The sequence below is a fragment of the Pseudophryne corroboree genome, chromosome 8 (genome assembly GCF_028390025.1).
Source record: "Pseudophryne corroboree isolate aPseCor3 chromosome 8, aPseCor3.hap2, whole genome shotgun sequence".
NCBI classification, from domain to species: Eukaryota; Metazoa; Chordata; class Amphibia; order Anura; family Myobatrachidae; genus Pseudophryne; species Pseudophryne corroboree.
In genome coordinates, this window is record NC_086451.1 from 400,680,637 (window position 1) to 400,706,615 (window position 25,979).

Here is a 25,979-nt window from a genome sequence, read left to right on the forward strand (position 1 = left end):
TTCATCTTTCAGCAGGACAAAGGCCCTAAGCACACAGCAAAGAAATCAAGAAGTGGCTTCAGGACAACTCTGCGAATGTCCTTGAGTGGCCCAGCCAGAGTCCAGACTTGAATATGACCGAACATCTCTGGAGAGATCTGAAAATGGCTGTGCACCGACACATCACATCCAACCTGATGGAGCTTGAGAGGCGCTGCAAAGAGGAATGGGCGAAACTGCCCAAAGATAGGTGTGCTAAGCTTGTGGCATCATATTCAAAAAGACTTGAGGCTGTAATTGCTGCCAAAGTTGCAACAACAAAGTATTGAGCAAAGGCTGTGAATACTTATGTACATGTGATTTCTTAGTTTTTTATTTTTAATAAATTAGCAAAAATCTCAAAAACACTTTTTTCACGTTGTCATTATGGGTTATTGGGGGTCATTCCAAGTTGATTGCTAGCTACCGTTTTTTGCAGCATAGCGATCAGTGAAAAAAATGGCTAATCTGGATATGCACCGCAATGCACACTCGCATCGTACGGGTTCAATGTCCTTTGTGGTTTTGCACAGGTTCTAGCAAAGTTTTCAGTCGCACGGGCAAATGCAGGAAGATTGACATGAAGGGGGCGTTTCTGGGTGTCAATCGACCATTTTCAGGGAGTGCTTAGAAAAACAAAGGCCTGTCGGGGAAAACGCAGGCGTGGCTGGGCGAATGCTGGGGGGGTGTGACATCAAAAGCCATCCCTCCGTCGTTAGAATCAACGCACACAAAGAGTAACTACAGGGCTGGTCTTGTTTTGCACAAAATTATTTTGCAGGTGTTCTGCTGCACAAGCGTTCGCAGTTCTGCAAAGCGAAAATACACTCCTCGGTGGGTGGCGACAATGCGTTTGCATGGCTGCTAAAAGTATCTAGCGAGCGATCAGCTTGGAATGACCCCTATTGTGTGTAGAATTTTGAGGGAAAAAATGAATTTATTCCATTTTGGAATAAGGCTGTAACATAAAAAAATGTGGAAATAGTGAAGCGCTGAGAAATACAAAACAGTATACCCTGTGTAGCACTATATATTATATGAGACCCTGACGCACCTAGCCCCCAGGGTACAGAATATAGTGATATCAATATATGTGATACACAAGAATAGAAACCACACAGCAGATACAGGCACACTCAGTCACAGGTACAATGCAGGAATCATTACAGATAAACAATAAAACTGCATTGGACCGGGTAATTCCAAGTTGATCGCAGCAGGAAATTTTTTAGCAGTTGGGCAAAACCATGTGCACTGCAGGGGGGGCAGATATAACATTTGCAGAGAGAGTTAGATTTGGGTGGGTTATTTTGTTTCTGTGCAGGCTGCTTTATTTTTACACTGCAATTTAGATTGCAGATTGAACTCACCACACCCAAATCTAACTCTCCCCCAAGTTCCTTCTGCGATCAACTCAGAATTACCCCCATAGATATGTATGTATACAGATATAACAGTACACAGTAAAGACTGGATGTATATCACAGAATACTTGTACTAAATATTCAGATAGCAGTAGTGATGTGCACTGGACATTTTTCGGGTTTTGTGTTTTGGTTTTGGATTCGGTTCCGCGGCCGTGTTTTGGATTCGAACGCGTTTTGGCAAAACCTCCCTGAAAATTTTTTGTCGGATTCGGGTGTGTTTTGGATTCAGGTGTTTTTTACAAAAAACCCTCAAAAACAGCTTAAATCATAGAATTTGGGGGTCATTTTGATCCCATAGTATTATTAACCTCAATAACCATAAATTCCACTCATTTCCAGTCTACTCTGAACACCTCACACCTCACAATATTATTTTTAGTCCTAAAATTGGCACCGAGGTCGTTGGATGACTAAGCTAAGCGACCCAAGTGCCCGACACAAACACCTGGCCCATCTAGGAGTGGCACTGCAGTGTCAGACAGGATGGTCGATTTAAAAAATAGTCCCCAAACAGCACATGATGCAAAGAAAAAAAGAGGTGCACTGTGGTCACTGGATGGCTAAGCTAAGCGACACAAGTGGCCGACACAAACACCTGGCCCATCTAGGAGTGGCACTGCAGTGTTAGGCAGGATGGCACTTCAAAAAAATAGTCCCCAAACAGCACATGATGCAAAGAAAAATGAAAGAAAAAAGAGGTGCAAGATGGAATTGTTCTTGGGCCCTCCCACCCACCCTTATGTTGTATAAACAGGACATGCACACTTTAACAAACCCATCATTTCAGCGACAGGGTCTGCCACACAACTGTGACTGAAATGACTGGTTGGTTTGTGCCCCCACCAAAAAAGAAGCAATCAAACTCTCCTTGCACAAACTGGCTCTACAGAGGCAAGATGTCCACCTCCTCCTCATCGTCCGATTCCTCACCCCTTTCACTGTGTACATCCCCCTCCTCACAGATTATTAATTCGTCCCCACTGGAATCCACCATCTCAGGTCCCTGTGTACTTTCCGGAGGCAATTGCTGGTGAATGACTCCACGGAGGAATTGATTATAATTCATTTTGATGAACATCATCTTCTCCACATTTTCTGGAAGTAACCTCGTACGCCGATTGCTGACAAGGTGAGCGGCTGCACTAAACACTCTTTCGGAGTACACACTGGAGGAGGGGCAACTTAGGTAAAATAAAGCCAGTTTCTGCAAGGGCCTCCAAATTGCCTCTTTTTCCTGCCAGTATACGTACGGACTGTCTGATGTGCCTACTTGGATGCGGTCACTCATATAATCCTCCACCATTTTTTCAATGGTGAGAGAATCATATGCAGTGATAGTAGACAACATGTCAGTAATCGTTGGCAGGTCCTTCAGTCCGGACCAGATGTCAGCACTCGCTCCAGACTGCCCTGCATCACCGCCAGCGGGTGGGCTCGGAATTCTTAGCCTTTTCCTCGCACCCCCAGTTGCGGGAGAATGTGAAGGAGCAGCTGTTGACGGGTCACGTTCCGCTTGACTTGACAATTTTCTCACCAGCAGGTCTTTGAACCTCTGCAGACTTGTGTCTGCCGGAAAGAGAGATACAACGTAGGTTTTAAATCTAGGATCAAGCACGGTGGCCAAAATGTAGTGCTCTGATTTCAACAGATTGACCACCCATGAATCCTGGTTAAGCGAATTAAGGGCTCCATCCACAAGTCCCACATGCCTAGCGGAATCGCTCTGTTTTAGCTCCTCCATCAATGTCTCCAGCTTCTTCTGCAAAAGCCTGATGAGGGGAATCACCTGACTCAGGCTGGCAGTGTCTGAACTGACTTCACGTGTGGCAAGTTCAAAGGGTTGCAGAACCTTGCACAACGTTGAAATCATTCTCCACTGCGCTTGAGTCAGTTGCATTCCCCCCTCCTTTGCCTATATCGTAGGCAGATGTATAGGCTTGAATGGCCTTTTGCTGCTCCTCCATCCTCTGAAGCATATAGAGGGTTGAATTCCACCTCGTTACCACCTCTTGCTTCAGATGATGACAGGGCAGGTTCAGGACTGTTTGCTGGTGCTCAAGTCTTCGGCAGGCGGTGGCTGAATGCCGAAAGTGGCCCGCAATTCTTCGGGCCGCCGACAGCATCTCTTGCACGCCCCTGTCGTTTTTTAAATAATTCTGCACCACCAAATTCAATGTATGTGCAAAACATGGGACGTGCTGGAATTTGCCCAGATGTAATGCACGCACAATATTGCTGGCATTGTCCGATGTCACAAATCCCCAGGAGAGTCCAATTGGGGTAAGCCATTCTGCGATGATGTTCCTCAGTTTCCGTAAGAGGTTGTCAGCTGTGTACCTCTTCTGGAAAGCAGTGATACAAAGCATAGCCTGCCTAGGAATGAGTTGGCGTTTGCGAGATGCTGCTACTGGTGCCGCCGCTGCTGTTCTTGCTGCGGGAGGCAATACATCTACCCAGTGGGCTGTCACAGTCATATAGTCCTGAGTCTGCCCTGCTCCACTTGTCCACATGTCCGTGGTTAAGTGGACATTGGGTACAACTGCATTTTTTAGGACACTGGTGACTCTTTTTCTGAGGTTTGTGTACTTTTTCGGTATCGCCTGCCTAGAGAAATGGAACCTAGATGGTATTTGGTACCGGGGACACAGTACCTCAATCAAGTCTGTAGTTGCCTGTGAATTAACGGAGGATAACGGAAACACGTTTCTCACCGCCCAGGCTGCCAAGGCCTGAGTTATCCGCTTTGCAGCAGGATGACTGCTGTGATATTTCATCTTCCTCGCAAAGGACTGTTGGAGAGTCAATTGCTTACTGGAAGTAGTACAAGTGGTCTTCCGACTTCCCCTCTGGGATGACGATCGACTCCCAGCAACAACAACAGCAGCGCCAGCAGCAGTAGGCGTTACACTCAAGGATGCATCGGAGGAATCTCAGGCAGGAGAGGACTCGTCAGACTTGCCAGTGACATGGCCTGCAGGACTATTGGCTTTCCTGTCTAAGGAGGAAATTGACACTGAGGGAGTTGGTGGTGTGGTTTGCAGGACCTTGGTTACAAGAGGAAGGGATTTAGTGGTCAGTGGACTGCTTCCGCTGTCATCCAAAGTTTTTGAACTTGTCACTGACTTATGATGAATGCGCTGCAGGTGACGTATAAGGGAGGATGTTCCGAGGTGGTTAACGTCCTTACCCCTACTTATTACAGCTTGACAAAGGCAACACACGGCTTGACACCTGTTGTCCGCATTTGTTTTAAAATAATTCCACACCGAAGAGGTGATTTTTTTTGTAATTTGACCAGGCATGTCAATGGCCATATTCGTCCCACGGACAACAGGTGTCTCCCCGGGTGCCTGACTTAAACAAACCACCTCACCATCAGAATCCTCCTTGTCAATTTCCTCCTCAGCGCCAGCAACACCCATATCCTCTAGTGATGAGCGGGTTCGGTTCCTCGGAAACCGAACTCCCCCGAACTTCACCCATTTTACACGGGTCCGAGGCATACTCGGATTCTCCCGTATGGCTGGGTTAACCCGAGCGCGCCCGAACGTCATCATCCCGCTGTCGGATTCTCGCGAGATTCGGATTCTATATAAGCAGCCGCGCGTCGCCGCCATTTTCACTCGTGCATTGGAAATGTTAGGGAGAGGACGTGGCTGGCGTCCTCTCCGTTTATTGTTGATGCAAATATTTGTGCTTACTTATTGCTTAATTGTGGGGACTGGGGAGCAGCTGTATAATATAGGAGAAGTACAGTGCAGAGATCAGTGACCACCAGTTTTATCCGTTCTCTGCCTGAAAAAAACGCTCCTTATCTGTGCTCAGTGTGCTGCATATATCTGTGCTCACACTGCTTAATTGTGGGGACTGGGGAGCATCTGTATTATATTAGGAGGAGTACAGTGCGAGTTTTGCTGACAGTGACCACCATATCTGTGCTCAGTGTGCTGCATATATCTGTGCTCACACTGCTTTATTGTGGGGACTGGGGACCACCAGTATATTATATAGGAGGAGTATAGTGAAGAGTTTTGCTGACCAGTGACCACCAGTATACGTTGTCTGCCTGAAAAACACACCATATCTGTGCTGCATTGTAGTATATAGTAGGAGTACAGTGCATAATTTTGCTGACCACCAGTATATAATATATAGGAGTACGGTACAGAAGGCCACTGCTGTACCTACCTCTGTGTCGTCAAGTATACTATCCATCCATACCTGTGGTGCATTTAAGTTTTGCACAGTTTGCTGACCACCAGTATATAATATATAGCATTACGGTACAGTAGGCCACTGCTGTACCTACCTCTGTGTCGTCAAGTATACTATCCATCCATACCTGTGGTGCATTTAAGTTTTGCACAGTTTGCTGACCATCAGTATATAATATATAGCAGTACGGTACAGTAGGCCACTGCTGTACCTACCTCTGTGTCGTCAAGTATACTATCCATCCATACCTGTGGTGCATTTAAGTTTTGCACAGTTTGCTGACCACCAGTATATAATATATAGCATTACGGTACAGTACGCCACTGCTGTACCTACCTCTGTGTCGTCAAGTATACTATCCATCCATACCTGTGGTGCATTTAAGTTTTGCACAGTTTGCTGACCACCAGTATATAATATATAGCATTACGGTACAGTAGGCCACTGCTGTACCTACCTCTGTGTCGTCAAGTATACTATCCATCCATACCTGTGGTGCATTTAAGTTTTGCACAGTTTGCTGACCACCAGTATACAATATATAGCATTACGGTACAGTAGGCCACTGCTGTACCTACCTCTGTGTCGTCAAGTATACTATCCATCCATACCTGTAGTGCATTTAAGTTTTGCACAGTTTGCTGACCACCAGTATATAATATATAGCAGTACGGTACAGTAGGCCACTGCTCTACCTACTTCTGTGTCGTCAAGTATACTATCCATCCATACCTGTGGTGCATTTCAGTTTTGCGCAGTATATATAGTAGTAGGCCATTGTTATTGATATTGGCATATAACTCCACACATTAAAAAATGGAGAACAAAAATGTGGAGGTTAAAATAGGGAAAGATCAAGATCCACTGCCACCTCGTGCTGAAGCTGCTGCCACTAGTCATGGCTGAGATGATGAAATGCCATCAACGTCGTCTGCCAAGGTCGATGCCCAATGTCATAGTAGAGAGCATGTAAAATCCAAAAAACAAAAGTTCAGTAAAATGACCCAAAAATCAAAATTGAATGCGTCTGATGAGAAGCGTAAACTTGCCAATATGCCACTTACGACACGGAGTGGCAAGGAATGGCTGAGGCCCTGGCCTATGTTCATGGCTAATGGTTCAGATTCACATGAAGATGGAAGTACTCATCCTCTCGCTAGAAAAATGAAAAGACTTAAGCTGGCAAAAGCACAGCACAGAACTGTGCGTTCTTCTAAATCACAAATCCCCAAGGAGAGTCCAATTGTGTCGGCTGCGATGCCTGACCTTCCCAACACTTGACGGGAAAAGGTGGCGCCTTCCACCATTTGCACACCCCCTGCAAGTGCTGGAAGGAGCACCCGCAGTCGGCCACTTGTGTCGCTTAGCTTGTGTCGGCCACTTGTGTCGCTTAGCTTAGCCATCCAGCGACCTTGGTGCACCTCTTTTTTTCTTTGCATCATGTGCTGTTTGGGGACAATTTTTTTGAAGTGCCATCCTGCCTGACACTGCAGTGCCAATCCTAGATGGGCCAGGTGTTTGTGTCGGCCACTTGTGTCGCTTAGCTTAGTCACACAGCGACCTTGGTGCGCCTCTTTTTTTCTTTGCATCATGTGCTGTTTGGGGACTATTTTTTTGAAGTGCCATCCTGTCTGACACTGCAGTGCCACTCCTAGATGGGCCAGGTGTTTGTGTCGGCCACTTGTGTCGCTTAGCTTAGCCATCCAGCGACCTCGATGCAAATTTTAGGACTAAAAATAATATTGTGAGGTGTGAGGTGTTCAGAATAGACTGAAAATGAGTGGAAATTATGGTTATTGAGGTTAATAATACTATGGGATCAAAATGACCCCCAAATTCTATGATTTAAGCTGTTTTTGAGGGTATTTTGAAAAAAAAAAACCACCCGAATCCAAATCACATCCCGAATCCGACAAAAAAATTTCAGGGAGGTTTTGCCAAAACGCGTCCGAATCCAAAACACGGCCGCGGACCCGAATCCAAAACCAAAACACGTGACAAAACCCGAAAAATTTCCGGTGCACATCACTAATATCCTCATCCTGGTGTACTTCAACAGTGACATCTTCAATTTAACTATCAGGAACTGGACTGCGGGTGCTACTTCCAGCACTTGCAGGGGGCGTGCAAATGGTGGAAGGTGCCACCTCTTCCCGTCAAGTGTTGGGAAGGTCAGGCATCGCAGCCGACACAATTGGACTCTCCTTGGGGATTTGTGATTTAGAAGAACGTACAGTTCTTTGCTGTGCTTTTGCCAGCTTAAGTCTTTTCATTTTTCTAGCGAGAGGATGAGTGCTTCCATCCTCATGTGAAGCTGAACCACTAGCCATGAACATAGGCCAGGGCCTCAGCCATTCCTTGCCACTCCGTGTCGTAAATGGCATATTGGCAAGTTTACGCTTCTCCTCAGACGCTTTTAATTTTGATTTTTGGGTCATTTTACTAAACTTTTGTTTTTTTTATTTTACATGCTCTCTACTATGACATTGGGCATCGGCCTTGGCAGACGACGTTGATGGCATTTCATCGTCTCGGCCATGACTAGTGGCAGCAGCTTCAGCACGAGGTGGAAGTGGATCTTGATCTTTCCCTATTTTACCCTCCACATTTTTGTTCTCCATTTTTTAATGTGTGGAATTATATGCCAGTATCAATAGCAATGGCCTACTACTATATATACTGCGCACAACTGAAATGGACCACAGGTATGGATGGATAGTATACTTGACGACACAGAGGTTGGTACAGCAGTGGCCTACTGTACCGTACTGCTATATATTATATACTGGTGGTCAGCAAACTGTGCAAAACTGAAATGCACCACAGGTATCGATGGATAGTATACTTGACGACACAGAGGTAGGTAGAGCAGTGGCCTACTGTACCGTACTGCTATATATTATATACTGGTGGTCAGCAGACTGTGCAAAACTGAAATGCACCACAGGTATGGATGGATAGTATACTTGACGACACAGAGGTAGGTAGAGCAGTGGCCTACTGTACCGTACTGCTATATATTATATACTGGTGGTCAGCAAACTGTGCAAAACTTAAATGCACCACAGGTATGGATGGATAGTATACTTGAAGACACAGAGGTAGGTACAGCAGTGCCCTACTGTACCGTACTGCTATATATTATATACTGGTGGTCAGCAAACTGTGCAAAACTGAAATGCACCACAGGTATGGATGGATAGTATACTTTACGACACAAAGGTAGGTAGAGCAGTGGCCTACTGTACCGTACTGCTATATATTATATACTGGTGGTCAGGAAACTGTGCAAAACTGAAATGCACCACAGGTATGGATGGATAGTATACTTGACGACACAGAGGTAGGTAGAGCAGTGGCCTACTGTACCGCACTGCTATATATTATATACTGGTGTTCAGCAAACTGTGCAAAACTGAAATGCACCACAGGTATGGATGGATAGTAAACTTGAAGACACAGAGGTAGGTAGAGCAGTGGCCTACTGTACCGTACTGCTATATATTATATACTGGTGGTCAGCAAACTGTGCAAAACTGAAATGCACCACAGGTATATCTGGATAGAATACTTGACGACACAGAGGTAGGTAGAGCAGTGGCCTTCTGTACCGTACTCCTATATATTATATACTGGTGGTCAGCAAAATTATGCACTGTACTCTTACTATATACTGCAATGCAGCACAGATATGGAGCGTATTTCAGGCAGAGAACGTATAATACTGGTGGTCACTAGTCAGCAAAACTCTGCACTGTACTCCTCCTATATAATACTGCTGGTCCCCAGTCCCCACAATAAAGCAGTGTGAGCACAGATATATGCAGCACACTGAGCACAGATATGGAGCGTTTTTCAGGCAGAGAACGTATAATACTAGTGGTCACTGGTCAGCAAAACTCTGCACTGTACTCCTCCTATATAATACTGCTGGTCCCCAGTCCTCACAATAAAGCAGTGTGAGCGCAGATACAGGGCCGGTTGCTAGGGTGTTCGGCGCCCCCCTGCAAACTATAAATTTGCGCCCTCCCATATTCCTTTGGCGCGCACCGGGAAAAGGGGTGGGGTCTCACAAGTAAGGGGCATAGCCACACAATAGTACCCCCATTCAAAATTACTCCACAATGTAGCACAATCTTATTCATCTTATACGTAATGCCCCACCCGTAGTAGTAGCGTCCTTCTATGTAATGCACCCCAGTAGTAGTAGCATCCTTATACATAATGCCCCCCCAGTAGTAGTAGCATCCTTATACATAGTGCACCCCCAGTAGTAGTAGCGTCCTTATACGTAAGGCCCCCCAAGTAGTAGTAGTATTGTTATATGTAATGCCCCCCAAGTAATAGTAGCATCCTATACATAATGCCCCCCCCAGTAGTAGTATCGTCCTTATGGGTGGTAGTCATGTGACCGCCGGTCAGCTGACCGACAGTCACATGACCTCAACCATGAGCCCGACGGCTCACTATCCCGATGGTCGGCATGCCGACCAACAGGGACTACTTTCACTCGTGGGTGTCCACGACACCCACAGAGTGGGAATAGAACCCGTGGCGACCGCAGGTCGCCACCGAGCCCGCAGCATGGCGAGCGCAGCGAGCCCGCAAGGGGCTTGCTGCACTCGCCCCTCCCCGCCGGGATCCCGGCGTCGGTAAGGTGACCGGCGGTCAGGAGACCGCCGGTCACCAGTACTACACCCGTCCTTATACGTAATGACCCCCCTAGTAGTAGCATTGTTACACGTAATGGCCCCCCCATTAGTAGCGTTGTTACACATAATGGCCCCCCATTAGTAGCGACGTTACACGTAATGCCCCCCCTGTAGTAGTAGCGTCCTTAAAGCACACATAAACGCACACGGACATACCACACACACACACACACACAATACACACACACTTCCCTCTCACTCTTCACTTACCTAAGCCAGTCTCCCTCTGAGTCTGTACACTACAATAGCCTGGTCCGTGTGGCTCCGCCCCCTTCGGTCCCGTTTAGCCCCGCCCCCTTCGGTCCCGTTTCGCCCCGCCCCCTTTTGTCCCATACACAGCGCTGTCCTGTCACACAGGTGAGGGGAGGGAGGAGGATTTTCATGCTACAAGTGCCGCTGCCAGTGCCTTTTATACAGGCACAGCAGCAGCAGCAGTACGGGGGAAAGGACGGCGCAGCAGGGAAGGAATGCAGAGCAGGGGGAGCGCCTCTCCGTCCCAGCGCCTCCCTGCACTGCATCCCTTCGCTGAGCGGGTAGCGCCGGGCCTGCGCAGATATATGCAGCACACTGAGCACAGATATGGAGCGTTTTTCAGGCAGAGAACGTATAATACTGGTGGTCACTGGTCAGCAAAACTCTGCACTGTACTCCTCCTATATAATACTGCTGGTCCCCAGTCCCAACAATAAAGCAGTGTGAGCACAGATATATGATTATGCAGCACACTGAGCACAGATAAGGAGCGTTTTTCAGGCAGACAACGTATACTGGTGGTCACTGGTCAGCAAAACTCTGCACTGTACTCCTCCTATATAATACTGCTGGTCCCCAGTCCCCACAATTAAGCAGTGTGAGCACAGATATATGCAGCACACTGAGCACAGATATGGAGCGTTTTTCAGGCAGACAACGTATACTGGTGGTCACTGGTCAGCAAAACTCTGCACTGTACTCCTCCTATATAATACTGCTGGTCCCCAGAATAAAGATATTTGCACTGCAGCCCCCTGAAACAAAGTGAGAGGACGTCAGCCACGTCCTCTCACTATCATTTCCAATGCACGAGTGAAAAATGGCGGCGACGCGCGGCTCCTTATATAGAATCTGAATCTCGCGAGAATCAGACAGCGGGATGATGACGTTCAGGCGCGCTCGGGTTAACCGAGCCATACGGGAGAATCCGAGTCTTTACACTTTTTCTTAACTAACACTGTCTAAAATGACATGTTGAATACTTAAGTGTCTGTAAATGTACATCGCTGATGATACAGGTGGATTTACAGAGGAGACAGTGCCCAGCAGTCCCAGAGATCAGCCTAGCTATGTAATGGTGCCAAAATCCCTGTCAGGGAGTTAGGGAGAAAGAACTGCAGATAGAGGGCGGGAACACCAGCAGTAGATGGTGCCCGGAGCTGGGGGAAGGGCTACAGGTCAGCGCCTTATACCCTCTGCTGGACTTTACCACCGGGTACTGTGGAGCCTTTTATAAATGGATTGTAGTAAATCCGACCTGTGCTCCTTGCTCTGGTGGATATAGTGTGGTCCCTGTGTGGCACAATGTCCACACCAGTGGCATGGTCCATCTCCTGGCACCTCGACCGGATTGCGATTTACCGGTGGGTCCCACCTGGGGGACCCTCTTACCCTTTAGTGCAGCCACGCGATCCTAGAGAGCGGCAGCGGAGGTATGCCTGAAAACCAGCGCGTCTCCGCTGCAAGTACCCGGGAACCTGGCCGGAGTATGCAGCGCCGCTGAAGTAGGTGATGGAGCCGCAGTACACCATGTCATAAAGACAGAAAGTGCTGCGGCCCTTGAAGTCTTCTAAAAAGCTCTTTTCAGGGCTGCCTAGTGCAGCCCCACTTGTTAGTGACCTGCACTGCAGGCACCAACTTACAAACTGAGCTCCAGTGCCTGAAGGTGGGGCTATAGAGGAGGTGGTGCAGTGCATCCTGGGAACAGTCAAAGCTTTAGCCTGTTGGTGTCTCGGATCAAGATCCAACTCTACACCACAATGTTATTCCCTGTGGAATACCAGTGTACCCCGCTGCAGAATTATTGGTTTGTTAAACTTTACACATGTTTAATATACAACATAATGGTGGGTGGGAGGGCCCAAAGATAATTCCATCTTGCACCTCTTTTCTTTGCATTATGCTCTGTTTGGAGCATTTTCTTGGCATAGTTTATAAAACTGCCATCCTGTCTGCCACTGCAGTGCCACGTGTTTGTAGTACAAACTTAGGCCCTCATTCCGAGTTGTTCGCTCGTAAGATTTTTTCGCAACAGAGCGATTAGTCGCAAACTGCGCATGCGCAACGTTCGCAGTGCATCTGCGCCAAGTAAATTTGCAAAAGAGCTATTTTACTCACGGCCTAACGAAGAAATTTAATTGTTCTGGTGATCGGAGTGTGATTGACAGGAAGTGGGTGTTTCTGGGCGGAAACTGGCCATTTTATGGGTGTGTGCGAAAAAACACTTGCGTTTTTGGGAAAAACGTGGGAGTGTCTGAAGAAACGGGGGAGTGTCTGGGTGAACGCTGGGTGTGTTTGTGACATCAAACCAGGAATGAAACTGACTGAAATGATCGCAGTGGCAGAGTAAGTCTCGAGCTACTCAGAAACTGCAAAGAAATTTCTATTCGCAATTTTGCTAATCTTGCGTTCGCAATTCTGCTATGCTAAGATTCACTCCCAGTAGGCGGCGGCTTAGCGTGTGCAATGCTGCTAAAAGCAGCTAACGAGCGAATAACTCGGAATGAGGGCCATTGTACCGCCCACTTATAAGTCTTAGCTTAGTCATCAAGCTACCTTGGTGCAACCTTTTGTCCTAAACTGGATGAAAAGAATACTGTGGGCTGTGAGATGTTAAAAATAGACTGGAAATGAGTGAAAATGAATGTTATTAAGGTTAATAATACTGCAGGAACAAAAACACCCCCAAATTATTTTATTTTAGCTGTTTTTATAACCAAAACAGATCCAAATCACAAAGGAGACACAGATCCAATACCAAAACACAAAACCCGAAAAATGGCCCAGCGCTCACCCCTAGCCAATAATCGTCCTACTAGGAAACCCTACGGATATGCAGCAATGCCATTGGAAATAAAACACTATGGGGGTCATTCCGAGTTGATCGTAACTGTGCTAAATTTAGCACAGCTACGATCATCCTCCCTGACATGCGGGGGGACGCCCAGCACAGGGCTAGTCCGCCCCGCATGTCGGTGCTGCCCCACCCCCCCACACAAATACAAAAGCATCGCACAGTGGCGATGCTTTTGTATTTCAGGAGTAACTTCTGGCCAGCGCAGCACCTGCGGCTGGCTGGGAGTCATTTGTCACTGCAACTGGCTGGAGCGGCTGCGTGAGACTTCCTGCAGCTGCCGCGGCCCGCCCCCCCCAATGGTCCGGCCACGCCTGCATTGGCAGGACCGCGCCTCCTAAATGGCAGCTTAACTCCGCCGTTCAGCCCCCTCCCACCCAGTGACCACCTCTGTCTCAGAGGCAATCGCTAGGCAGAGATGACTGCCATGCGCCGGCACACTGCGGCGCCGGCGCATGCGCAGTTCCGACCCGATCGCTGCGTTGTGACAAACCTCAGCCAGTGATCGGGTCGGAATGACCCCCTATAGCCATTGTGCATACAAGATCACAGTCGCAAGCTGTGACACACCCGGTCGCGACTCTTCAGCATTTGATTTGCTACTACACTATAACCTCCAACAAATGCTCCATGCCTGTCACTCACTTTGCAGATACTCTACGTCCACCGTCACAAGCCCATCGCGGCACATGCTCAGTGCAATTCCAAACCCATGTACAATGGCAAAATATCATGTCATAGCATTCACATTGCATACTGCACATCTCTAAGTCAGACTCATAGGCCCTCATTCCGAGTTGTTCGCTCGGTATTTTTCATCGCATCGCAGTGAAAAACCGCTTAGTACGCATGCGCAATGTTCGCACTGCGACTGCGCCAAGTAACTTTACTATGAAGAAAGTATTTTTACTCACGGCTTTTTCTTCGCTCCGGCGATCGTAATGTGATTGACAGGAAATGGGTGTTACTGGGCGGATACACGGCGTTTCAGGGGCGTGTGGCTGAAAACGCTACCGTTTCCGGAAAAAACGCAGGAGTGGCCGGGGAAACGGTGGGAGTGCCTGGGCGAACGCTGGGTGTGTTTGTGACGTCAACCAGGAACGACAAGCACTGAAATGATCGCACAGGCAGAGTAAGTCTGGAGCTACTCTGAAACTGCTAACTCGTTTGTAATCGCAATATTGCGCGTACGTCGGTCGCAATTTTAAGAAGCTAAGATTCACTCCCAGTAGGCGGCGGCTTAGCGTGTGTAACTCTGCTACATTCGCCTTGCGAGCGAACAACTCGGAATGAGGGCCATAGTTAAAAGTTTTGCATGAGGACTCCACTGTGACAGCTTGTTGGAACTTTCTAGCCAAGTCAGTTTTAGCATTGCCATTTATAGATCTTCTAACTTAGACAATACAGCGAACATACAGTAATAGGACTTACTGTACTTTGCTATTTGCAGGCTTGTCTTTTACCAAAAACATGAACAGGTGGAGGATACTTCGTCGGTTTTCTATGCCTGTTTTGCGGGATCTTGGCTTTGGGAAAAGGTGCACTGAAGACCGTATTCAAGAAGAGACATCCCGCCTGGTTGCCGAGCTAAAGAAAACTCATGGTTAGTACAAAACGCATATAATTAGCAAAAGAATGGGTAAAGGAAACATTTAGTGACATTTTCTAGGTAGTATGCAGTAAGCATTTCATACAGTATATAAAGTTTGACTACTCTGAGCATTGTTTGCAAGAACTTTTTCAGAAAATGTATGTAAATAGATACAAAGAGATGAGAGATAATTGTATGGAGACAATCTATATAATAATTGCAGAAGGTCTGTCTAGTCTCTTCAATGTCAGCACAGTGGAAGGGAGAATGGAGATGGGACAGACCTAGAAGAGGAGGAAAGAGGTAAGTATGGCAGCTAAGGGGTATGGAATGGAGCAATGTGGAGACAATGGTGTCAGAACAGAGTAGAGTACAGAGTACAGATGTAGCCATGTTCATTGTGCTGTGACTAATCACACCCATGACTGGTGTGCTGCAGTCAGGGCTGCCAAGAGAAATCCTGGGCCCTGGTACAAAAACTTCCTGGGCCCCCCGGAGTGGGTGTCACCACAGTATATATATTATTTATCTATTTATATATATCTATACACTGTATATCTATATATAAATTTATATAGATCCATCTATCTATCTATCTATATATATATATATTACTAACACTAATGGTAATGTATGGATGAACATATTATCGAATATTTATATAGAATTTATAAGACACAGTGCCGTATCTGTCATTCACATTCACAGTTCTCAGCTCACAGTGTCACAGCCTAACAGACCAGTTCCCTAAGAGAGATGACCAGCCCTGCTGCTAATTCTTACAACTGAGCTGAGCTGCGTCACTTCTTAAACCCACAGGCCACGCCCAGCCAGCTGGATGCCTGCCCACCTCCCAGTCCCTGCCCACCTCCCGGAGCTTGCCGATTCTGAAGAGGCCATCCAGAGCCGGCAGCAGAGATTGACTCACAAGATCCTAGCAGTGGTGCAGCAGGTGGAAGTGGCTGTGAGGGGTGTCCATGACAAAAAACAAACAGCCAGGTGACACACACATACATCCCACCTCCCGGCGGACCGACCAGCTGCTCGCATGTCCGCCCACTGATTTATAATACAGGAAAAAAAATTATTCCACAAAAAAAATGGCTACTGGTGTGCTCAGGCCTGGGCCCCCCTGGCATGCCTAGGACTGAGTAATCTGACCCCACTGGCCGAAGTGTGTGTGCATGTATATATGCACACCCATGGCCCATTGACCTTTCATTGGGCTATCATTGGTGCAAATATTTGCAGCTCAGAGCACTGAGTCATACCCATGATGCATGTGCACATACAGATGCATCCTGGGTAAGATGAAAGTGGCTACATCTGTACATATGCTTTGGAAGGCCACAAAGTGGACTCAGACAGTAACAGCAATCTCTGCAGCTTGGAAGTGTTTGCAGTAAAAGGGTGTGACAAGCAAGCAATTTGGCTCATTCAACAGGTCAATGGCCAACCTATAAAAATGGAACTGGACACAAAGAGGGTAATTCAGAGTTGATCGCAGCAGCACATTTGTTAGCAGTTGGGCAAAACCATGGGGGTGATTCCCGAGGTGATCGTAGCCCTACAAAATTTTGCAGGCATAGGTGTGCGCAGGGGAGGTGCCTGGTGCGCAGAGTCACCGCCTAATGTCTGGCACCCCGATCTCACATGCCTGATGCAGCGATTGCCGAGCAGGCTGATTACTGTCCCCTCTGCGCTGCACCCTGTCAGGACTGCATTACTGACCGGACGCCTGGGTTAATCAAGGATGCCACCGCCCACCCGTCACACCCACCACATGCCCACCTCTCTCCTTCTATACTATGCCAACTCCAGACACTGATGAGGATCAGCATGCAGCCAGCGTTCCTCTTAGGAAGACAAATTCAATACTGGCGGGCGGCCGGCCGGCAGCAGCATTGACACGTCACTCGTTTTTCCAGCAGCAGCAGTACTAGTCTGCGACTGTCAGTGTCAGTGAGTGGCTGACTTGTAGTAAGCTGCTGCAGCTTGCAGGGGAAAGAGAGGGGCAGCCAGACCAGGCTGAGGAGGAGCAGTGTAATTGCAGTGAGTGCCATCATGGTTGTTTGTTTGGTGCACACCACAACATCTGACAATGTATCTGCTTTATTAGGATTGGCACAAGGGTAGATATTTTATATTGCGTTGACGTCAATAGATGGTGCTAGACACGCCTAAAAGGCGGTGCTAGACACACCCCTCCACCGGTGCACCCCCTAATAAAATGTGCTGTGCACGCCTATGTTTGCAGGGGTACGATTATGACCATAGACATGCGGGGGGAAGCCCAGCACAAGGCTACCTCGCCCAGCATGTCAGTGCCGCCCCCCTTCCCCAGCGGCGATGATTTTGCACTTTAGGAGTAGCTCCCAGCCAGCGCAGCTTTATCGTGCTGGCCGGGAGCTACTCGTCGCTCCCCGGCCCGCTGCGGCTGCGTGTGATTTCACACAGCTGCTGCGGCCCACCACCGCACGGTCTGGCCAAGCCTGCATTGGCCGGACCATTCCCACAAAACGGCAGCCAAACACTGCTGTTCCGCCTCCCCTGCCCAGTGACTGCCTCTGCCTGAGCAGTTCTTCTGACCCGATCACACCACTGCGATAAACTGCAGCGTGCGATTGGGTCAGAATGACCCCCCATGTGCACTGCAGGTGTGGCAGATATAACATTTGCAGAGAGGGTTAGATTTGGGTGGGTTATATTGTTTCTGTGCAGGGTAAATATTGGCTGCTTTATTTTTACACTGCAATTTAGATTTCAGTTTGAACACACACCACCCAAATCTAACTCTCTCTGCACATGTTATATCTGCCCCCCCCTGCACTGCACATGGGGGGTCATTCTGAGTTGATCACACGAAGCAACTTTTTGCTGCCCGTGCGATCAACTAGACGCCGCCTATTGGGGAGGCCTTTTTTGCATAGCAAGGCTGCGAATGCTTGTGCAGCCATGCTATACGAAAACATTTTGTGCAGTCTCTGAGTAGCTTTCAACTTACACACCCGCTGCAATGTCTTCAGCCTGTCCGGTCCCGGAATTGACGTCAGACACCCGCCCTGCAAATGCCTGGACACGCCTGCGTTGGACTCAACACACCTAGAAAACGGTGAGTTGCTGCCCCGGAATGCCTTCCTGCTTTCAATATTCTTGCGATTGCGGCAGCGATCGCTTTCTTCATTCTTCTTGTCATTGCTCAGCGACGGCCGTCGCTGGGCAACTATGCGCCTGCGCACTGCTTCTGACGCTCATGCGCAGAACCGACCGGTGCGAAAAACAGCAGCGTGCGAATGGGTTGGAATGACCCCCATGGTTTTGCTTAACTGCTAACAAATTTGTTGCTGTGATCAAATCTGAATTACTGTAGGCCCAAAATCAACAGTTTCTGTAATCTCACAGTTTCTGTAATGTCTGTAATGTACAAACATCATTGTGATAAAGGCAAACAAAATTTTGATGCTGCTTAAAACATATACAGTCATTCCATGTGGAGTGTTGTCTGTACTCTGCAATATAATGGCCAGCAGGATACTACTGACTTATACATCATACAGAAAAGCGGCACAGCATTGTGGGTAGAGAATGGTTTAAAAAAACTCAGTTAGATTGGCTTGCCATCAAAAGCCTGAGCATCACATATGCCCCACTTTTGTCCTTTAAGACAGTCCCTAACCAAGCTACAGTACATTTGTTTTCCAAATAGGCATTGGTGCTTTGCAACACATAAAAAGGGAAGCTAATGATAATAAATAGAGCTTTTCCCAAGCTCCAGAAAGCCTGCTCAGTACAATACACTATCCGGCAGAAGGTGTAGCTATAGATGGACAGGTTGGAAGGTGAGGAAATCTTATACAAGGTGAAATGTGGCCTTGGACATTTCCATTCATTCCAATAGTAAAGAAAAATGGCATGGTATGTCTGTGCAGGGAATTTAAAGTCACAATAAATCCAGTATTGCAGACAGATCACTACCCATTACCAAGAATCAGAATCAACTTTATTGGCCAGGTATACTTGCGTATACTAGGAATTTGTCTTCGGTTTGCTATACAACAGCCAAGTAGGTAACAGGTAAGCAGGTGTGTGTGTGTGTGTGTGTGTGTGTGTGTGTGTGTGTGTGTGTGTGGGGGGGGGGGGGGGGGATGCAAGTAAAGTTACTCAGATAGGTATACCGTAGGGACACGAGTTAGGAATATTGAAGGTATATTCCTTCTCTTACTTAAACCTTCTTCGATTACACCAAATCCCATGGTTTTCTGCTACCCTGATACTTATGTCAGTGTTGTCTGCTGCTGTAGCTACAGAATGTTTGTTTACCATGCTCTTGTCCTATATTGTCTTCAGCTTTAAGGGGTCTTTTCATGAAGCAGTGAAAAGTGTTGAGAAATGTGGCAGTAGAGAAGTTGCCCATGGCAACCAATCAGCATTGAAGTAAAATTTATAATTTGCATACTATAAAATCATACAGAGCAGCCGATTGGTTGCCATGGGCAACTTCTCCACTGTCTCACTTCTCCACTTTTTTCATTGCTTCATGAATAGACCCCTAAGTCTCTCTTTTCTTGTTTCTATTATCTTGTTTATGTACTGTAGGATATTAATAATAATAATAATAATATTTTTAAATCTAGCAGGAGGACTAAGGTTTAGTAAGATTGACCTAGCTGATGTGTACAATACCTACAAATGCAGACAGAAGTACAATTGTATGATGTTAGGCATTGCTTCTGCCTCTGCCCTTTGACAATGAGCCATGGAGCAAGTGATACAAGGGGTCCCTTGTACCCAATGTTATCTAAATTACATTATAGTGACAGACATGTATAATGCAGAACACCTTCAAAACCTGAAGCTGGTGTTAGATCATGTCACAACTGTGTTTGGCTTTGGACCCGGACTAGGGGTTTTGGCTATAATGGAGTTGGAGGCAGTTAGACGTAAACTGGGAGGATGGATATAATTCCTACTCATGATTTAGGACAGGATCACAGGATGAAACAAATGAACTAGTATAATGATTGGACTGGTCAAGATGAGACCATACACAATTGAGGCACAGGTGGGACAGTCAGATAATCATCAAAGAAACTGACACCATTAGGGGACTGGCATTCTAGTGTCACCACCATTGATCCGAAATACTGGAGTCATCAGGGTTGAACCAGAGTACTGGAGACACCGGGATTGAACCAGAACACTAGAGCAACTGGGATTGAACCAGAATAGTGGAGACACCGGAATTTAACTGGAATGCTGGAGGCACCGGAATTGAACAGGAATAGTGGAGTCACCATAATTGAATCAGAATGCAGGATTCACCAAGATTAAACTGGAATAGTGGGGTCAACGGAATTTAAATGGAATGCTTGAGATACTGGAATTAACAGAAATGCTGAAGCCAACGGTATTGAACTGGAATGCTGGAGACACTGGAATTAACTGGAATACTGGAGCTAAGAGTGCTGTAAAATGTAAGTTGCACTTGGAGTCTTGAAACAGAAACTGGAAACAACAGGAGCTCAGATTATCACACCACTAGCCTGAAGACATCATTGCCCTGGCATCAGCTAGCTGCATGAAAAATGCATTTATACCCCTGGGTTGCTTGTGAATGGCTGAGAAATGTCCAAATATGGTACAGAAGTCAGCAGACAGAGACGGTGGTGCCACTAGGAATCACCACAGTTGAACGCCGGGAACCAACACATGGCCACAGAGACAGCTGGAGATGCTTGAAACCTGCAAATGAACCAGAACCTGGAATCCAGAAACAGGTAAGTAACCTGGTGGCTGGGGACATCAGCCCATTTTGTGACAATACCCCCTTTTAGAGGTGGCCTCAGGATGCTTCTTGGCCTTATGAGGGAACGTTGCATGGAAATTTCTGATCAACTAGGACCATGAACATCTTCAGTATTCATTCAGCATCTCTCCTCAGGTCCATATTCTCTCTAATCTGTAAAATACTAAGTCGGTCATTACAGAAGCAGGAGTCCAAGATTTTCTCTACTTCAAATTCAACTCCATGTTGAGATTGGAACTTGGGAGCTTTGGGAAGAATGGCTTGACACTGATTTAGAACAAATAGTTTCAGGTGTAAACATGGGGGTAAATTTACTAAGAATCGTATTTTCCCGTTTGAGGTCAAAGTTCAATCACGAATGACATCGAAAGTGTAAATATGCAACTTTTTGAATTGATTACGACTAATTTACTAAGCTGCCGTATTCTGCATTTTCGGTTTTTCCGATGTCGATGTCATTCGTTTTTTTAGGCAGTGTTTTACGTGAGTGACTTGTAAAATACTGCCGACTTTAATACAATGAATCTCGGCCGGATCTGAGAGATCCGTGCTGGGCTTCATTGTGCACCTTGTAAAAAAAAAAAAAATGTTTAAAACTTTAAAAAAAAAATTGCGTGGGGTCCCCCCTCCTAAGCTAAACCAGCCTCGGGCTCTTTGAGCCGGCCCTGGTTGCAAAAATATGGGAAAAAAATTGACAGGGGTTCCCCCATATTTAAACAACCAGCACCGGGCTCTGCGCCTGGTCCTGGTTCCAAAAATACAGGGGACAAAAAGCGTAGGGGTCCCCCGTATTTTTGAAACCAGCACCGGGCTCCACTAGCTGGACAGATAATGCCACAGCCGGGGGTCACTTTTATACAGCGCCCAGCGGCCGTGGCATTAAATACCCAACTAGTCACCCCTGGCTGGGGTACCCTGGAGGAGTGGGAACCCCTTCAATCAAGGGGTGCCCCCCCTCCAGCCACCCAAGGGCCAGGGGTGAAGCCCGAGGCTGTCCCCCCCCATCCAATTGGCTGCGGATGGGGGGCTGATAGCCTTTGTTGAAAGTTATGAATATTGTTTTTAGTAGCAGTACTACAAGTCCCAGCAAGCCTCCCCCGCAAGCTGGTACTTGGAGAACCACAAGTACCAGCATGCGGCGGAAAACCGTGCACGCTGGTACCTGTAGTACTACTACTAAAAAAATACCCCAATAAAGACATTACACACACACCTTGAAAATATAACTTTAATGCATACATACACACCACCATATACACATACTTACCTTATGTTCACACGATGGTCGGTCCTCTTCTCCATGTAGAATCCATGGGGTACCTGTTGAAAAAATTCTACTCACCAAATCCAGTGTAGAGGGCTCCTCGGGTAATCCATTTGTAATCCACGTACTTGTAAAAATAAAAAAACGGGACACCCGACCACGAACTGAAAGGGGCCCCATGTTTTCACATGGGACCCCTTTCCCCGAATGCCAGAAACCCCCTCTGACTGATGTCTAAGTGGGTTTCTTCAGCCAATCAGGGAGCGCCACGTTGTGGCACCCTCCTGATCGGCTGTGTGCTCCTGTACTGTATGACAGGCGGCACACGGCAGTGTTACAATGTAGCGCCTATGCGCTCCATTGTAACCAATGGTGGGAACTTTGTGGTCAGCGGTGAGGTTACTTTCAGTCACCCGCTGACCACAAAGTTCCCACCATTGGTTACAATGGAGCGCATAGGCGCTACATTGTAACACTGCCGTGTGCCGCCTGTCAGACAGTACAGGAGCACACAGCCGATCAGCAGGGTGCCACAACGTGGCGCTCCCTGATTGGCTGAAGAAACCCACTTAGACATCAGTCAGAGGGGGTTTCTGGCATTCGGGGAAAGGGGTCCCATGTGAAAACATGGGGCCCCTTTCAGTTCGTGGTCGGGTGTCCCGTTTTTTTTATTTTTACAAGTACGTGGATTACAAATGGATTACCCGAGGAGCCCTCTACACTGGATTTGGTGAGTAGAATTTTTTCAACAGGTACCCCATGGATTCTACATGGAGAAGAGGACCGACCCTCGTGTGAACATAAGGTAAGTATGTGTATATGGTGGTGTGTATGTATGCATTAAAGTTATACTTTCAAGGTGTGTGTGTAATGGCTTCATTGTGGTATTTTTTTAGTAGTAGTACTACAGGTACCAGCGGGCACGGTTTTCCGCCGCATGCTGGTACTTGTGGTTCTCCAAGTACCAGCTTGCGGGGGAGGCTTGCTGCGACTTGTAGTACTGCTACTAAAAACAATATTCATAACTTTCAACAAAGGCTATCAGCCCCCCATCCGCAGCCCATTGGATGGGGGGGACAGCCTCGGGCTTCACCCCTGGCCCTTGGGTGGCTGGAGGGGGGGACCCCTTGATTGAAGGGGTTCCCACTCCTCCAGGGTACCCCGGCCAGGGGTGACTAGTTGGGTATTTAATGCCACGGCCGCAGGGCGCTGTATAAAAGTGACCCCCGGCTGTGGCATTATCTGTCCAGCTAGTGGAGCCCGGTGCTGGTTTCAAAAATACGGGGGACCCCTACGCTTTTTGTCCCCCGTATTTTTGGAACCAGGACCAGGCGCAGAGCCCGGTGCTGGTTGTTTAAATATGGGGAAACCCCTGTCAATTTTTTCCCCATATTTTTGCAAACAGGGCCGGCTCAAAGAGCCCGAGGCTGGTTTGGTTTAGGAGGGGGGACCCCACGCATTTTTTTTTTTTTGAAAAATTAAAACATTTCCCACCCCTTCCCACTGAAAAACATGCACGGATCTCATGGATCTGTGCATGCCTATACAAACACGGGATAAAAAAGCAGGTCTGTTTTTTTTTAGCACTTTTTCACGATTTGTAATTCATCACGGCAGTGTTTGGCTATTGTCGGCAGTGTTTGTGTTTTGCACTTTTTAGTAAATGACCGATTTCTACCAAATTGCAGGCGTATTTGACCGATGGTGTATTGATTCGTAATTTTTTCCTAGGACTTCCAAAATATTACGAATGCCCTCATCACTGCCGTGATTTTTGCTTAGTAAATTACCGAGATGACACTTTGAAGAAAAAACGGCATCTCGGTCAAAATCGGGACCTTAGTAAATATACCCCATGGAATGAGTTTGGAACTTGAAGAAATGGAGGCATCTTAAGTTTGTAGGCCACTGGGTTGATAACCTTGATGATAGGAAAAGGTCCAAAGAAGTGAGGCACAGATTTCATAGATGGCACCCCGCAATATGAGGTTTAAGGTAGACAATCGGGCTCTATCTCTGACCTGTAGGTTAGGAATTGCTCTCTTCTTCCTGTTGACAAAGATTTTGTAATGAACAGTAAACTTCCTCACTGCAGTCCTTCAAGAACTTTAGGAGAGAAGAGTTGCATGCTGGAATGTCAAATCTTTGCATCCATTTTTCTATGTGTAGTACTATAAATCTAAGCAAGGTAGCACCTATCATTACCTTTGCTTGATTGACAGGCAGCAGCGGTCACGGGATGGGAGGGGGCATGCCAGCAGCGTTCAAATGTTGTCGGGGGGGGGGGGGGGGGCATGGTCCAAACATTGCAGGCATGTCCAGACCATTGCTATGTGCAAAACCCAGGAGTGAAAGCTCAACATGTGGGGCAGAGTAGCCCAGAGTTCCCCCACTTGCCAGGTATTGTGACCATAGATGTGCTATTTTTAGCACATCTACTATCAGCTCTGAATCACCCCATTAGTTTGGGGAATATGGTGGAACCTTTAACCCGATCATAGAGTCCAGTGATGAGACGTAACAATTGATTTTTATATTTTAATATCAATAAGACCTCTGCAGTCAACACACAGGTGTAGTCCACTGTATTTTTCCTTACAAAGAATAAGACAGCACCAGCGGAAGAAGAGGATGGTCAGATAAATCCTTTTTCAAGATTCTCATTGATGTAAGAAGATATGGGGGTGGCTTCTGGTACAGACAGTGGGTAGCTGTGTCCCCGAGGAGGTGTCTTTCCCAGAGTCAAATTATGGGACAAGAACATTCTTGTTGGGGTAGAAGTCTGTCAGCATCCTGTTTACTGAACATCCAGAACTGGATACATTAAGATGGCAAGTGATGTATGATTCGGAAGATCAAAGAGGAATTATTTTTTGGAGGCAAGTGTTAATTGAGGTTTTACTCAAGGAAAAAATGTGCATAGAGGACCAATCTATTTGTGGGTTATGCTTATGCATCCAAGGAAGTCTGAGGACTACATAATCGGAAGCCTACGGTATAACTAGAAAAGAGATCTCCTGTGAGTGCAGCACAACTATGCATAGCATTTTGGCCAAAGTTCATAGAGAAACTGAGCCATGAGGAAATAAACTATCATCTTGTTACAAAGTGACATTCAATCATTTCATTTTGTTGGATGATCTTGTGAAATTTATTACTCTTTCATTTTGACAGAGTCCATTCCAGAATGCAGCTGACATAGCCTGCTCATTCCACTATAGCTCCTAAGTAAGGGTCTGAAACTGAACAATATACTGTCCAACTGCTTTGCTGCCTTGACGTAACCTCATAATATCAATGGAGGTTGAGGATAATCTTCAGGGCTCAATAAAAAATTTGTGGAAGGTGACATGAAACTCAGAATAGTCAGATAGTAGTGAATCTGACCTCTCCCATAAAGGAGACATCAGTTCAAGAGCTTGATGAAGGCAACTCACGTCTTGGCAGTAGGAAAGTTGGTAGGCTTAAGAGTAAAGTGCACATCACACTGATCAACAAATCCACAGCATCACCTGGTACTGCCATCAAACTTGTTAGGCATTGGTAGGTGAAGCCAAGGTGTGGGAGAGGATGAAGCAGGAACCCGATAGTAGTCAAGGAATTCACAGGTGGAGTTGGTTCTGGGATCCTGAGAGCTGCCACTCGGTCAATTCTAAACCCTCCAGAGGAGCAGCAATATTCTGCTGAAGGTCTGTTCTTATTCGTGCACTGACTGCCACATCTACGTGACCATGACAGTCAGATAATTATCAAAGAGACTGATACCAGTATGGGACTGGCAGACTGGTGTTGTCAGGGTTTAAATGGAATACTGGAGTCACCGGGTTTAAACCGGAATAC

At 46.9% G+C, this 25,979-nt stretch overlaps 1 protein-coding gene and 1 long non-coding RNA gene across 2 annotated transcripts in view; one reads left to right on the top strand and one right to left on the bottom strand.

Annotated features, from left to right (window-relative positions):
- Positions 1 to 25,979, top strand: part of LOC134949294 (cytochrome P450 2G1-like) — a 113,843-nt gene that overhangs the window by 21,683 nt on the left and 66,181 nt on the right. The window contains exon 3 of the mRNA XM_063937791.1: positions 14,929 to 15,081. Coding sequence (XP_063793861.1) covers positions 14,929 to 15,081 — 153 coding nt within the window. The remainder of the gene's footprint in view (positions 1 to 14,928; positions 15,082 to 25,979) is intronic.
- The window catches only part of LOC134949295 (uncharacterized), a 110,969-nt gene continuing 99,905 nt past the window's right edge, over positions 14,916 to 25,979 (bottom strand). Inside the window, exon 3 of the long non-coding RNA XR_010183135.1 lies at positions 14,916 to 15,065. This is a non-coding gene — a long non-coding RNA (uncharacterized LOC134949295). The remainder of the gene's footprint in view (positions 15,066 to 25,979) is intronic.